Genomic DNA, 17,252 nt, shown 5'->3' with positions numbered 1-17,252 from the left:
TACATTAACACTTGGAAATATTTATTTCTTTATACATTATTTCATTTATGGATATTATAATTTTAAAATAACAATTACATTTAAATATATTTCAAACAAAATATTACCTATGAGTAATGTCTTCGGGATTAAAAAAAATAAAATAAAAGCTTATATTAAGAAAATATTTATAAATATACACTTAAAAAAAGATCCTTTTGTTAATCAATACAACATGTTCTTAGGAAAGATGGAATAATATTTCAATTTTCTAAGCAACATCATTATTTAGGATGATTCACAAAGATACTTGAGACAAAGACATTTCACTGCAATCAAAGAGGTACAAGATCTCAACTAACGATCGACGCTCACTCATCAGATAAAAATATTACTTTCATGAAAAAGAAATAAAACATTGTATTCTCACAGTAAAATATAGCACAATGCATGTTCTAGCTTGTACTAATATCAGTAAGTTGTTGAATGGATGTTGTTATCCCAGGACCACAATAACATTTGAAATAATAGTTAGGGTTGTAAACTCTCCCACATTACATGTGAGCTCTTGTATTTGGCACAATTTTTAAACTTTCTTCTGCTTCCCGATTTTCAAGGAGTTAAACACAGTATTATTGCCTTGCACAACGTTCCTGTAAAAATCACTCATAAAAGTCCAACGGACTTTTTCGGATTTAGATATACAAACAAAATGTAAAATTTTCCCTTGCTACCTGTGGAAAATTTGCAAGGAGTAATATGACGGAATTCCTGTGCTTGTGTTCCAACATATTTTATTGTGAAAATTGAGATGGTCATCCTATGTTAAAAACGCGACTTCAACGATGAACATGCAGGCAAAATTTTAATTTTGAAGCATTTTCTTTTTCTTACATGGACAATCTTCTATTAGAAACATCAAAATACCTTTCGATTTTTTTTTTTTTTTTGCAATTTCTGAATACCGTACAGTCATATTACAGCTGTTTTGTGTAATACAATGTTTCAAATCTAAGAATTTTTAATTCATTCATAGTGAACGCACGGTCATAACGAAGTTTCGCTTATTATATATCTAAATCCTATCATCCGAAAAATGAAATTAATTCTAAGTTTTACGTCCCACACTTATGCCGACCTTAACATCCGAATTCAAGAAACCAACCAAATATGAACCTACGAAAGAGATTGTACCATTTCCTGATAATTATCACAACTCAATTAAACATACAGAATTAATTGAGAAGAAGAATGGTATTATCCGATCAGAAATATATGCACAGAAATTTTATATTTGAACATGGAGGTGAAAAAAATGTCCTCTACAATCAGGGGCAGCTTTAGAATTTTAATTTTGGGTAGGTTCGCTCCCTCGCTTATGGATACATACACACATTTGATTAATGGCAGTAGAAAATTACTTTTAACAGTAGTGGCTGATGCTACTTGTTAAATAATTATCTACCATTAATATAGTGGAAAATACAAGTATATTTACTCTTTATTGTATCTTTTAGTGTTTATATATTTTTCAACATTTTTGGGTAGGTACGTGCCTAGCCGCTAAAGCCGCCATTGATTACAACTGATCACCATCTAACACTTCTCCAATCGTCAGTGCATGCAAAGCTTATCTATTTACAAGAACATCAATATGCAATAAAGAGGAAATACAGGGTGTGGATTGCAGTATTCGTTCAATGATATGGTCTCCGAAGTATCCTTCAACAAAACTCTTGAATGCAACCAACCATGTACTACCACAAGACAGTGAAATATATTTCAATGATGGGTTAATTAAATTTCTAGAAGAGATTAGTTTTTATATTAATACCAAACACCTCAATTTATTGCACAATAAGGTTTGAGTCCACATTTTACTACTTTTTTGACTTTATTGCAAAAACAACTTAAAAAAAAAATATTTAGCACATTTCAGAAAAAAAAAAAGAAATACCACACTCTTGGTTCTACATGCTAACATGTCTTGTTATCATCCCCCACTGGTTTGTTCCAAGTTTTCCGTATTTCAAACAATGATGCTTTATTGAACAAAAAACTAAAGATTCCAAATTGGAAGTGTATAAATATATACAAATAGCAGTTAGGCAACTCGGTTCTTTCAATCTAATGCTTTCGGAGATTCCACGATTAAGCACTACTCAGATACAGCGTTTCTCATTGCTTACTCGATCCAACTGTATATTCAGACTCCACGCTATAGTGTGAATAATAGCGTGAAATTATTATATAGAATACCCTTCACCTGCACTTATACTGATCAACATGATGCTGCTTAGAAAACTCCTCAGCGAAACTCAACTGAATTTTCTAATCTTAAGGGCAAACTTAACTAGGTATCTGAAAGCGTCTTTCCTAAAACGGGTCGATTAATTAATCGAAGCTTATCAGCTCTCCTGTCTGCTCAGCGTTTGGCTGCTCCTGTTTTTGTGGAGGCGGAGGCTGGTGGTTGGGCATCATCCCTCCCTGCGGCGGTTGGAACTGAGGGTGCATCCCTGGCCCTGGCATCGGAGCCCCCGGGGGCACATGGCCTGGCATTGGGGGACCTCCAAGCATTGGGCCACCACTCGGCGGTTGGTTTGGAGGCATAGGAGGCTGAGCTGGTTGTCCTGGAGGTCCTTGCATGTGACCCTGTTGACTAGGAGGTGGTGGTCCTACAGGAATAGAAGGGCCACCTGGCGCTTGGGAGCCTTGCATAGGACCAGGTGGTACGTGTGCTGGTCCCCCTGGCATCGAGCCAGGGCCTGGAGCTGGAGGACCTGGCATAGGACCACCCTGCATCACAGGCTGACTAGGAGGAGGAGGCACAGATCCAGGCATTCCTGCAAAATTAAATTGCCATCTGAGAAAATCACAAATTATTTCTCTCTTACCATACTAAATGATTACATATAAATCCATAAAAAAATTAAGGATTAAATAAATTGGTTAACAATTAATACTTCTACGAGTTAATTATTAATTGATAATCGTTAAAGAATTCGTAACGACTGGAACGATTAATCGTAAATTCTTCATTTTGTCTACTAATTTTTTTACACAAACCTTGACAACTAAAATTCTAAGTTTTAATAAAAATGATAATTAATAATAAGTTTAATAAATTAACTTTGAAATTAATTTAAACAGTTACTTTTTCCTAGCATTAATTTTTAATTGATTCAATTATTTTTATCATAGCCTTAATTCGTTAATTTTAATCAGTTAAAATTTTCATTAACTCTTGCAACTATGCATGCAAACATCGACAACGATACTTAATTTGATGCGGTTACCATGCAAATCCAAAAATCGCGCACATCCAAATTCAACTGTTTGTAAATAGTGTTATAGTTGAAAAGTTCCATTAGTTACCGCTAGATGGCGTTACGTATTATCAACAACACACTTAGACGCCACTGAAATGAAATGGAGTTTTACGTCCCACGCATATGCCAGCTAAGCTAAAGGAGACTGTGATGATGGGAAATGGATGAAATGAATAGTGGGAGGAAACAGGAGAACCCCGAGAAAACCTACGCACACGGTTTGTCCACTACAAAGTTCACTTGGCGCGAACTGGGATCGAACTAGGGACCCCAAACACTACAGGTGAACGCTGTACCATTGAGCCACCGCGGCTGCCTTAGACGCTATTGAGATGTGTATTGAACACACGAGTGTATTGCATTAGTGCTTTGTATATTCCTTAGTGAACATGTTTTCCCAAGAGCAAAGAAAAAAAAAATGAAATGAAATCCTTCAGTTTTATGTCCCACAGTTATGCCGGCTACGCTAAAGGACACAGTGATATTGAGAAATGAATGAAATGAAGAATGGGAGGAAACTGGAGAACCCCGAAAAAACCCACGCACATGGTGTTTGTCCACCACAAAGTTCACTTGGCGTGAGCTGGGATCGAGCCAGGGACTCCAGGCACCAGAGATGAATACTACCACTGAGCCACCGTGGTCCCACCCAAGAGCAAATAGTTTTCATTACTGAACAGTATTTTATCAGTGAATATTCTTATGCATGTGTTGCAGACGAATTTCGCAGGAAATATCATGATGTGGCAGTGCCTAACAATTCAACCATTACGAGATTAATCGCCTGTTTTAAAGAATGCGGATCTGTTGCAGAAAGAGAAGAGATCACCCATTTTGACTGATGCTAAACTGGCTGAGATTAAAAATGTGATTCAGTTCGCCCTCAAAAAGCGTAGGAGAGTGTCAGCGCACTCTCAGATTTCATATGAAGTGCTCAGAAAGCAATGAAGAGGTCATACTTTCGTGCAAATCATGTTCGCAGTGTTCATGAATTGAAGGACCCGAATAAAGACAAGCGCGTAACTGTATTGTGCACAGTTTCGCTCATTTGTGGACAACCATGGAATTGCACAGCTCGACATTACATGTCACACTTAACAACTCCATGAATTTCATGCGTGTGTGTTTCTTTTTTCCTTCTCTTTCTGGCGAGCGTATCACCTACCCTTTTAAGTTATAGTACCTATTTTTAGGTACTAAAATACTGTCTTCATTTTTCGATTAAAAAAGAACCAATAAAGCTTTTCACTTCGTTTTTTTTTTCCTTCAAGTCTAGAGGCATTGTAGAACACGATACATATGGTTTCACGCCTTTCTACGTCGAGACATGGGGGGTGATGACGTCAACTTTAAATAGATATTTTTTGTTAAGCCATTCTTTATAGCGGGCTTATTTTTGTACCTAGAAGACTGAAATTTTGCACAAACATTCAGTCGACCGAGTAGTATTTTCAGATCTCTGCGTTCACAAAGGAGGAGTCCAGAGGGATAAAAAGGTAAAAAAAAGGGTTATTTTAACCAAAAAATCCTTTTTTTCGTGATTTTTCCCGCCTCAGATACATGATGGAGACATGCGAATGCAACCGTTTGAAAGGTTGTTCTATTCTGAAGAGAATGAGGTACAAAAATGACCCTAGGATAAATAGGGATGCCTCAGGAAATTTTTTACCTGAGATCAGGGTCTTTTGCGGTAATCTGGGGCATTGTGGGGATCATTGGTAAATATCTTTCCCGCCCTTACTAATGAAGATAGAAGCTTGAAATTTTTTGCACACATTTAGTGTTAGATCTCTGCGTTAACACAGGGCGGGGGTCGAAGAGAGGCTCAAAATTAAAAAAAAAAAAAAAAAAAAAAAAAAAAAAAAAAAATTAGAAACTCCCGATTTCTCTCAAATTTCCCGCCTCAGAGACACATACGGAAATGTGAATGCTACCGTTTGAAAGGTTGCTCTATTGTGCAAAAAAGCAAGGTATGAACCATGTTCCTACGATAAAGAGGAGTGATGCTGTAGCCACTTGACTTGAATCTAATTTACCTTTTAAAAAAAAGCCAAATTTAAAAGGGTTAAAGGATTATGGCGTCAACATTCAACCGATCTGACTTCTTCCTGTGGGGTTACCTTAAAAGTAAGGTTTAAGAGGCTATACACACTGGAGGAACTAAAGATGAACTTGAAGGTGATTAACATTATTAGTGTACATGTGCTTCACAAAATGGTCTGAAACATTGCATAAAAAAAAGTTCGTACTTGCATTACTGATCAGTGTAGTTATTTTGAGTATTAGTATTTAGTAAATATAATACAAATTAGTAATAAAAATACTAATAAAAAGTCAACAAACCAAATCTCTTGTATGAAGAATTTTTTTTTTCTTACCTGGTACAGTGTATCGAGGGAAATCGTGGAAGGGCGGCCCAGAAGGAATTGTGGTTGCAGGGGGAGCACCTGACGGAGGAGGATACGGACCACTTCCAGGAGCTCCTGGAGGAATCATCTGCGGGGGAAATGGTCCATGTACTGGAGAATTCTCGGCCGCATTTGCTGGGAAGTTCTGCTGGGGACCTATAATAATAATAATATTAGTATGACAATATGAACTCTCATACGTTGTGTCCTATGTTACATTACTTCTATGTTGCTTATAATTTCTCAGCAACAACAACACATCAACTTATGGTCGTGTTTCTACTACTACTATTACTATTTTTATACTATTCTTCTTCATATTAGAATGAGGTCATTGATAATTTTCTAACTAGGTTTATATCCACCTTTGTTTAATAAATACGGGTACTTATAATTTTCCTATGTATTTAGATTTTATTCTGTGAGAGAGTGCAATCATTTTGAGAATTGGAAGGAATGTCTAGGTTTACGTTTGATGAATTTGGTTACCCTAGATATACAAGTATATGGAAACAACGTAGAATTCGAAAGTTCGGAGTAGGTTAGTTGGAATTTAACGCCCTTTCGCAGCACCGAAGTTATATGGAACGTGAACAGAATTCCAGCTAGAATCTAAACCACTATAATCCGTTCAAATTCCCGGGCTCTCGCACCACGATTCAAACCAGGGGCATTTCAGACTTTGCTTGAGGGGCGCAAGAGCACCACCGACATAAGACTTTCGCGTTTTTTATAGTATATTAGTAGACAATCTTTTAAAGTATATGTATTCCTCAAACTCTTGGGGGGGGGAGCAATTGTTCCCTCCTGCCCCCCTAAATGACACCCCTGATTCTAACCCCGAACCACGTACAAAAAAAGGCGCGAGCGTTACCCACTAGACCAGGGAGGAGGGAAAAGATCGAAGGCTGAGTTCCTGATTCCTACTCTGATTTCCTAAAAGCACTGATGAAACCACCTTCAAACTAGAGTCGTGTTCCTTCCTGGGCAAGTAGCTAACGCGTTTTCTGTACATTGAGTCCCGGGTTCGATACCTGGTGAGGTACTTGCATCGGATACAAACCCTAGGAGTGATTCAGATCCCATTTGAATTTGAAAAGTCTTGTATAAGCCTTAGTGCTGAAAAGAAACGTTCAACTGCTATAATTAAACCAAAATTACTGGGGTCCAAATTCGGTGAATAAGCGGGGAATGTTCCAGCAAAGACGTTGTAAGAGCATTGCAACGAGAAAGGTACTAATATGCACCTGCCATCTTTCAAACAACAGACTACCGCAAACTGCATAAAATACTTAACATACAACTCCTTGTTTACTGTCCTGCCCTCCAGAATGAAGTCGGAATGGACGATTCTGTAAGACAAAAAAAAAAAAAAAAAAAAAAAAAAAAAAAAAAAAAAAAATCCACAAACACAGTTTTCCAATCCTGGAATAATGCCGGATTTGAAGTCATTCAAACGTAATTCCATACACGCTTGTGAGATCAAGTTGATTTTATCAGAAGAATAGTACTGAATGATATCTGGCTCTCCAGCGTAGACTACCAACGAAAATGACATATTTTCGTCATTTTGTGTTGAACAGTACAAATGGAAAGAAAAGGAAAAGCAATGCAGAAATTAAGAAAGAAAAAATGGACGAATATTTATATTGATGGTGTTTTAACGTTTTGGTAGATGGTCAAAGAGCTGTAGGACCAAAAGATATAAATGTGTTATGAGTTGGTGAATAGCTAAAACGCATCGGTAGTTTTAGTGTTTACGCATTGAAAGTATTTCGAGGTTCTAAGAATATTGTTAGAAGAACAAATAAGTACTTAGCCAGTTAACACCTAAATGTAGAGATTAGAAGATACTCCAATATAAATTAATTCTTGCTTTGTATCTAATTTCTTACTTATTTTGAACTTAGGCGTTCAATTTCAGCACCAAAAATACTTGAGACTTGACCCTCTGAAGCGCACACGCTATTCCGAGAATCTAACTGGGTAACGCTAACAATTTAGTTACGAAAAACCTCTTACAGCTTATTCCTATCCAATGTACTGAAATCTTCAATGAAATAATTAATGTACACTCATGTCCAAAATTATTGCCGCATTTCCATAAATATGTTAATGTTGGAATATAATTTGATAACGAATTCGCCCGGTATTTCTTATAATGTTAGTATGTGTATAATTGGCAAAGACATGTATGTGGCAAATTTCATGTCAAAAGAGCAGCAAATAAGAACAATAAAACTAAAATAAACATTGTCGTCCATTTAGCAACATTTTGTTTCATTCATTCTAATTTTTCGTATTTATAACTCTTTTCCTACGAAATTTACCACAAATATACATTTTTCAATTATACATACAGTATCAGTATTAAAAGTACGCTGCAAAATCATTATCAAATTACATTCTTACAAGAAAACAGTTAAAGATATGAGACAATCATTTTGGACATGAGTGTACATGACTCCGTCTTAACTAAAACCATTAAATTCTGCATTAATCTTCATGTTTACCTGGCGCCCTGAATGTAGGTCCGTAAGGAGGCATCTTCCCCATCAAATACTGTTGCTTCTGCTGTTCTTGCCTCATCTTCATCTCCCTCTCCTGTTCCTGGATCTTCTGAAGAGCCAACTGACGCTGGTACTGGAACACAAATACAATTAACTTGTATAGTAACTCTGCAATACAGCTTTGTATTTCACACTGTCAATACGTTCAAGGTCATTTTATAAATGGCGATATTAATTGATACTTACTGATATCGATTGATAACTAACAAATGACTGGATTAAAAAAAAAATACGTGCACTCGCACTAGACAAGATATCCAAGTAACAGACAGTATCCAAGCCTACACGAAATATCTTTACATATTTCCAAATGTGCTAATGGACTATATATAAGCACATTCTATTGTTTTTTATTCTTCTGCTTTTGTGTTTCGTGACATTTCTTCCGCGTCTCAGACAATTTATTATGTGAAGCTTTTTTACTGAACGCAATTTTCGTGGAGATATTAGGATATAATGAAATAACTGCTTTTATCTTCAACCTATGATCTTATTCTATGAGGCTCGAAGCAGGGAGTGCTTTTCAACGTCAAGAATAAAATATCCGAATAAACTATCATGGACAGAAAACTAAGAACTAAATTCTTACATAATACTTCACATTATACTGTTTTTATACATTTTCGTACAATTTCGTAAATAGTTTTAATCTATAGTTTAAATCTATAGTTTTTAATATCTTTCGAGCATCCTTTTCTACAAATATCTTATATGTTACGGAGAATTCGCAGTCCGAAAATTCAGCATGTTACAATCAAAGACATGTTGGGTTTGAATAATAATAATAATAATAATAATAATAACAACAACAACAATAATAATAATAATAATAATCTTTTTTCCACAAATAAACTTTTGTATCACGAGTAATTGCGTTTATTCCATGTGTAGCTTATCTAACTTACAGCTGACCAAATGTCTGCCATTTAACCATCGAGAAAACTTGTACAATCACTTTCAAAAGCGTATATCCACTCCATTAATATTCTTTTTATTTTCACTTTTGATGAATGGGTTGAGCCAATGATAAAGTGTCAAAAACGCCACGGCTATAACTTCATCCAATATTGAAACCAGCTGAGCAACGGAAATTTTAACTCTTATACCAGCGCTCTATAGGTGAAACCTCAACGTCAGCTAGCCATTTCTCGCAATGCAATGAACAACTAAGTTCTAATAATTATGTGAGCCCACTGAGATATGAACATCTATATTCTCGATGCGTTCAATACTAAAAAGTCACTAGATCTGAGATTTTGACATGTATTATTACAATCAATGTTACAAATAATAAGGCTTCAAATGCATGGATAGGAAAATTTTCCCCTTCGCTGGCTCCGACTAGAAACACAACCTAGAGTGAGTTCCGTGACTTTACCTTAATAGAATGAAACGAAAGAATTTCCCCGAATGAGGGCGTCACTCACTTGCAGATACTCCTGTTTCTTCTTCCTCATGATTTCCAGCTTATGAGCCATCTGCATCTGCCGGAGTCGCTCGGCCTCTTCAGCCTGACGTCGGAGCTTCTCACGATGCTCTTCTCGCAACGCATCCAGCGCAGCTCTTGCATCCTTCACTTGGGCCAGCTTGTCCTGAAGACCTTCGTAGTACACTGAAACATGAATATATACAAAACTGAGCTACAGGAATTTTAATAACAAACGAACCCCAAAGCGAGAGGACTACCTACACGCTTCACAGCTGTTTCTCTATTTATATTTTCTTTTACCTCTTTCCCTCCCTACCTGACGAAGAACTGTATACTGAAGAGCATGATAAAAAATAAAGTAGAAGGAAGAAAGAGGGAATGGACGGTATTAAATCAGAAAATTCCTACATGAAGACCTAGAGGCAAGCTTAATAGCATGCTGCATGGAAGCTTCGGAATTTGAGGCAAGTGACCTACAAACAGTGGGGAGCGAAACTACTTTTGGTCTTCCCCCCGCAAAACTAAATGCGAATAGTTAAATAACTAAGGTGCGTTATTATTAGAGATCGGATGTTTAGGCATTAAAAACCTGAAAAATAGGCAGGCAAATAGACACTAAAAATTTAAAAAGTAAGCAGTAAAATAGGCACTAAAATGTAACTCAAAATAATGAAGGTAAATACTAAATACAATTAAAAAATAAATTCAAGTCATAGATAATGTTACAAGAAGATAGAAACATATCTGTTTGTTAATATTTTCTTTTACTGTAGCGGTATACATAAAAACGAAGTTTGACACGTATTCCAAGTATATTCGGTAAATACATTTTATAAAGCACTTTATCACTACACGTAACAGTCCAAATGCTATACACTTTATCAGTACACACAGCAGTCCAAAATTTTACAGCAATTTATCAATACACATAGCAGTCCCAAGTTTTACGGCATCTTATCACTATAAACAGCACTTATATTTCTCGGAAGAGGCACAATCTTTTTTTCAAATATTAAATTACATATTTTCCCAATATAGTTTTATTTTGAAGAAAATGCATAGAATAGGCAACATTAGATACTAAAGCAATTATTTAGGCAGAAACAGACGAAATAGGCAAAATAAAATTGGCTTAAATTGAAACTATACCCCCCATATAAACTTTAAAATGTTGATCATATCTTTAATATTAAAGAATAGGCACTTTGCCTAACATCCGGTATCTAGTTATTATTATTATTATTATTATTATTATTATTATTATTATTCCCCTTTTCTTCCTCCGGGAAGGTAAGTGTTGAAAAGATGTTTTATAACTTTAGCATTAACTTTCATATACTTTGAGTACACTATATTGCAATGTTTTCGTGGTACCGTGGTAGAGCAGAGAGTATATGAAATCTTTGTTTTGTAACCGCCACCTTTTATTACAAACACTACGATACAGTTATAATAAAAATGTTAAGTTCAATACAAGTTAAAATTGAAAATAGCGACCGGAGACGCGACTGAGATTCTAATCCGTGTCTTTAACTTGTGCGGTTCGATTCATTTGTCAGGACGCTCCACGGCCCAGTGGAGCCGATCAGAGCATGGCAGAATCTAGCCCAACTGGATAGGATGTTCTTGGCCCAACGCAACGACCAGGTGGGAGAAATTGGGTATGGTCAATCACAGTAAATCGACGCTGAGGTGTTCGCTGTTCCTTCTTTTAAGATTGATCTTCGGATCCCCCGCTGAATCTTCGGCACAGCACTAGTGTAAATGACGTATTTTTTGGTGACATGTGACACCAGGTAAAATTCTGCTTCTATTGACAGGTAACACGTGGCTGGCAGCAGTCATATGGCTGGGCATATTAGAAAATACTTCCTTTTAAAACCAGTCCTAAGTACCAGCAGACATTCGTTCACACTACCCAGTACCATTTCCTTAAAAATTCACTTAAGAACGAAAATCTAAAGAATACCTGTAGTTTTGACATTCTAAAATTATGTTCCTACCAGGAGTATAACTGCTCTCACACAAAGATATATAATGTAAACTTTATGTTTGAAAAAAAACTAACAACCAGAGACTGGATATTAAGCACTAGAAAATAAATTTATGGCGTGTCATCGCTTCATACAACAACCTGAAATGAAATGAAATCTTAAGTTTTACGTCCCACAGATATGCCGATTAGGCTAAAGGAGACTGTGATGAGAAATGAATGAAATGGTGGAAGAAAGCGAGAGGAAACGGAAGAACGCCGAGAAAACCCACGCACGCGATGTTTGTCCACCACAAAGCTCACTTGGCGCGAGCTGGGATCGAACCAAGGACCCCATGTACCAGGGGCGAACGCTCTACTACTGAGCCATCGCGGCCCCTACAATAATCTGAAATTTAATAGTGCTTTATACACAGTAGTCCGATAAAAATAAATTATTCCCCTTGTCTCTTTGACCTGAAGGTACTTCTGTTTTCTTAATTATTTTTTTGAACCGACAGAAATCTTTATTAAAGCAAGATATTTATGAAATTCGAATGAAGTCCTTGATATCGAAGAAAGAAAAAAAATTGGCATTTAAGCAACAATATAGGCATTATAAAATGAACCAGGCAAAATACATTTTCTGAAGTTAAACAATGATTCGAAAATCGCCCAAATGAACTTCAGCGCGTTTATTTTTACGATATATATCTAGCATTAACAAATAGGAATTTTTCGTACCATCAGGTCTCTAATAATAAACTAAGAATGCAGAAAAGGAATACCTCTCAAATCATCCTGTTGTTGGATATACCTCAGCAACTGGGAATGCAGCGCTGTGATGTTCATGAACAAGGTCTGCACAGAGCTATCGTTGTCGATACTACGACCTCGGCTGGAGTTCGATTTCATTCGGTTCACGAAGATTTCAACCTGGCTTCTCAGCGTCGACACAAAGTCATCGATCTCACTGTTCTCACCATTTGCTTTCTGTTACCAACAAAAATAACAATAAAGAGTTACATTTCACTTCTTTTTCACACATAATATTTAATATTTATTCAAAGGGAATGCTTTACATTAACAGGTGCTCAACATAACACATTTACAATTCCAAATCCATGACAGTTAACGAAATTAAAGAAATGCTTTCTCACTAAAATTTCTCTAATCTGAAAAAACTATGATCCGTTCGCTTTTAACGTTATATATTGTTCTTTCGAAGAGTCATGTGTAATTATCTTAAAAGAGAGTGTAGAAAGTGTTTAATAATGGGAAAATCTAGTCGATATAATGTCACATTCAAAAGCGAATATTTTGAATCACCCACAATTTGGACGGGCGTACAATATTGAATATATCCCTCCAGTATCTAACGTCTTCGAATAGAACTAGTTGTTGTGTAAGTGCGTGAAAGATAACTTCTACTATTCGATAAGACGTTGATTTGTGTGGGTGTGAAATTTTCGAACAAAACTCGCAAAACATATCGAACGGTGATTAAGCGTTTCTAATGCTTTTGAATCACACCTGTTTCTTGGAACTGAAATAATCAAAACTGCACCAACTAGGATGGATGACTGCACATGGTCGTACGGATAAAGTAGGACCTCAATAACTTGATAACTGAAACGATGAAATTATTGAAAACTAATAGTTTAACCGAAGCTTCAATATTGTATTCCCATTTATTTGCAACAGTTTATTTAGAATAAATAATTTGTAGCTACTCTCCTTATTTAACTGTATAACGACTTGTAATAATATCCTATAATTTCAGTTTCGCACTCAATCAGCTATACAATCATGATGGTTGTACTATACATAATATGTATTTTACTTATTTATTTACTAAAATATTTCCGATGCAACACAAGGCCATTTTACACTGAAATATTAACAAAAGAAACTTTGAAAGAAAATATGTCAAAGCTTATGTATTAAAGTTATCCCAGCATTTACCTAGTGGTACTGCAAAATCATTAATCAAGATGTTCGGTATCGAAATTCGAACCTGGGGACTTCCAATTACGAAGCGTCAACGTTAACCACTAACCTACATTCGCCGGAAAATTTTACCAACTTACTTTTCTGCAATTATTTTTGTAAAATGTTTATTATTTTCATGTAGGAAAGGGTGAATTTTCTACTTGGGTTAAGAACTATCCCTACTATACTTTTAACGGACAGCCAATAGTCTGCGTTAATTTGTGTGTTCATTTTTTACATATTACTTGCAGAAACTATTCGTAGTAAATGTTTTATATTTTAGTTGAGACATTTCTATGATAAGTTCATGAAAAAAAAAAAAAAAAAAAAAACCTTCAACTTTCTCGATCAGCTGATTAGTTAAATAAACGTGTATATGGAAACATTGGCTCTGTAGGTCAATGTCAGGGTTTTGATATTCGTTTGTTCGAAGTGATTAAAACGCCATCTATCTTTTGTAATTTACTCCTACCTACTGCGTTTCCATTAGAATGAAACGTGAGGTAAGCAGAAATAGGAGCGTAGAAATTGTGTCCGTTAAATTGATAAATAGTTAAATGTGATTTCGGTATAGTTTTTGGATATAAAGTGCTCCTACACGGAAGGTAGCCGGAATAATGTTATAAATTTATGTAAAGTGCCAACGATATATGACTCGTCAGGAAATTGTAAGTATTAAATTTTAATTATTTTTTTTTCTTTCCATTTCGGCCCAACTGTTACAACTTTTTGGTGAGTGGTATGCCTTTGGTCACTAGGTTAATATATAAATTGTTATATTTGGGGATTAAATTCAATTTGTGTAAATATTCGATATATGAAACCTTTCAAAAGTATAACTAGTAAATTTAATTTGGAATATAAAATTAGTAGAATGCGAATGTGTGGAAACTTCCGGACAACCATTCAATATGGGAAAGGGTTCAAGTTAATGTTGAATAATGTTGTTTGTGTCAGCACAGTTATATTGTTATTGTTGAATTTACACATATGTTGAAGAAATTATATAATAAATTGTTCGAGTTGAAGCAGATTTATAATTTCCATAAAAAAGAAAGGATTACTTGCCCAAACTATTCCGCATTAAGGGGAAGCCTACAATACCCTTTCATAGGTAGTGGTTTACTTGGTAACAAGACTGCCGCTACATAGTAATGTTTCATTCAAGTTTAGTCATATGTTAATTACTATTTCAAATATTTATGATAGAAATAAAGTTTCCTCTTTTTTTATAAAATTCTTGACAATTTTAACATTTTTAAAGACATAATTCTGAATTATTTGGAACTATTCAAATGAACTAGAACGAAGTGGATAAGACTAAGAAACATTATTAGAACAAAACATTGTGATTTAACGAAATAATAGAATCAAGCTTTAAAAAAACATTACTGAAAGCTATGGCATTTACACTGATGATCAAGGAAAACGTGAAACACCTAATGAGCACATACTAACCAACTACTCTATAAAGATAAGTTAAAATTCGCGAACTTGGTAAACGTATATAAGGAAATTACTAACACAAAGTGCCTGATCGCTTTGCATATTTTGAGGATTATTTCTATTTAGTCGTTTGTTTACGTGTAAAATGTTTAATACCTATGATTATTAAGGCTGTGTCATATGTATTGTAACACTATGAGAGATTTACGCTGTATTCCTAATAAAGATAAAATTCATCTCCCTTTATGAATTTCACTGCGCATATGCCATGTTTACGAAACAAGAACCTAGAATTTGACAATGAAAGTTTCGGAATTTCTTTAATTATAACTTTTTTTTTATTTCTTAATTTTTATTGAATTCAGAATTGTATGTTTTCTTTTTCTACACTTTCCAAGAAGACATCTGACATTTTGTTTTGAACAGAAAGTTATTTCTATTTATGTTAATTTTAAGGACATGGGGCACAAATTTTGGACACGAGTGTATATAATGAATAACTTAATACCTATTGCAGGTATCAAAAAGTTATTTCCAAAATAATTTCATCAATTTTCTTTGCAAATTATAGCTCTAAAACCTGTATGACATGTTCCACCTCCAGTTTAAAAAGAGCACCCTCTGATTATATAATTAGCGTATGTCTTCGGTGCAGGAGACCGGGTTCAAATTTAGGCAGGCATGTGATTCGGGTCTCACGTTAAGCTGAGGACCATGTCTCACACAGCATCGCTGCTGAACGGAACGATGAACCCCAGCTCAACCAACCAATCAAGTCTGAAAAATCTGAAGTGACTCAGACATGACAGACTTCAAGACGAGTATGCACGTCTGACATTTCCGTCCCGACACACATATAGTTCCTAGGTCCATTTTCCAATCAGACGATCCGATCCAAACTTTCAGAATGCTTTATCTATCCCCCTGACTTCAGTGACCCAAAGTCACTTGCCTCGAATCCTCGATACGACATAAGGAATCCTAACACTTTGAAGACAAAAGTAATTATTTCTAGTACGTAATTAGAATAAGGGTGTGCTAACTTCTTTTTTCCAGCCTGCAGATACCCACGGAATCTCGGCCGTGATGAAAGAATGCCAATCTTAGCCAAAGAAATCTCCTCCAATATTAATGGAAGTTACATTTATACAAGTTTGGACTAAATAAGCCATATACAGGGTGTGCCAGAAGCAACTTCCTACTGAAAAACTGTGTTATATATATATATATATATATATATATATATATATATATATATATATAATTTTCATGAAACAAAATCTAATATCTCATTTATGTCACTGAACGTATGAGTGGCGAATCACGACGCAACGTCTAACGTTGGATGAGAGGAGCTTAGCTGGCACTCCAGCACGAAGTATGCAATCCGTAGTACAAGTACAGGGATGGGGTGAAGGGTAAAAGGACTTCGTGTCTCACAAGTCAGTACATGCAAAGACAATAAGGAACTGTCATTCGAAGTTAAATGACAGGTTCTGTACCAGATATTAGGAGGTGTGGTCACCTCTCAAGATCCAGGACGGAGGAAAATGTGGAAGTGGTTCACGAAATGTTCATTCGAAGTCCTCAGAAATCTCAAGAACAGACACCTAGCGAAAGTGGTTTAACCCGACATACAGTCCAAACTGTTCTGAAGGAAGAGTTGAATTTTCGCCGAAAGACTGATTATCAGTCGAAGTATGGGAAGATGATGTTTGCCTGGTATGAAGACTGGTTCGATCTTTTCTGTAATACCTGTGCTCAGATGAAGCTGTTCCATGTTTGGGGAGATTGTTAACCAGCACAATTATTACTGGGCAGGAGAGGATCCTAGGGTGCTTGCAGTGAGACATGACATCCACGAAAGTTGTGGGTTATTACGTCATTCGGGACACAATGAATACAGAATAATATCTTGCTAGACCAGAAAATTATGTTCACGGTACAAGATCCAGGTGGGACAATTACGCAAGATGGGGCCCGCCTCTTTATGTGTGGTTCGAAATCCATTTTCCAGGTTGAGACGTCGTGGTCCCATTGAATGGCCAGCAAGGAGTGATGGCGTAACTATTCAATGGGAAGCAATAGCAATCAAATGTCTATCAACTGAACCGTATTGCATATTTA

At 35.8% G+C, this 17,252-nt stretch overlaps 1 protein-coding gene across 3 annotated transcripts in view; it reads right to left on the bottom strand.

The window, feature by feature from the left end:
- The window catches only part of Hrs (Hepatocyte growth factor regulated tyrosine kinase substrate), a 42,584-nt gene continuing 25,332 nt past the window's right edge, over positions 1-17,252 (bottom strand). For all 3 annotated transcript variants that reach the window (XM_081732304.1, XM_081732306.1, XM_081732305.1), the window contains 5 exons: positions 12,476-12,680; positions 9,714-9,898; positions 8,230-8,359; positions 5,687-5,872; positions 1-2,822 (listed from right to left, as the gene is read on the bottom strand). In XM_081732304.1, the coding sequence (XP_081588430.1) occupies positions 2,374-2,822; positions 5,687-5,872; positions 8,230-8,359; positions 9,714-9,898; positions 12,476-12,680 (1,155 nt within the window). In that variant the 3' untranslated portion in view covers positions 1-2,373. The remainder of the gene's footprint in view (positions 2,823-5,686; positions 5,873-8,229; positions 8,360-9,713; positions 9,899-12,475; positions 12,681-17,252) is intronic.

Source organism: Thermobia domestica, chromosome 11 (genome assembly GCF_964235325.1).
Source record: "Thermobia domestica chromosome 11, izTheDome1.hap1.1, whole genome shotgun sequence".
Classification (NCBI taxonomy): Eukaryota; Metazoa; Arthropoda; class Insecta; order Zygentoma; family Lepismatidae; genus Thermobia; species Thermobia domestica.
The sequence above is the reverse complement of the archived record's forward strand: the minus strand, read 5'-3'. Positions and strand labels throughout refer to the sequence as shown.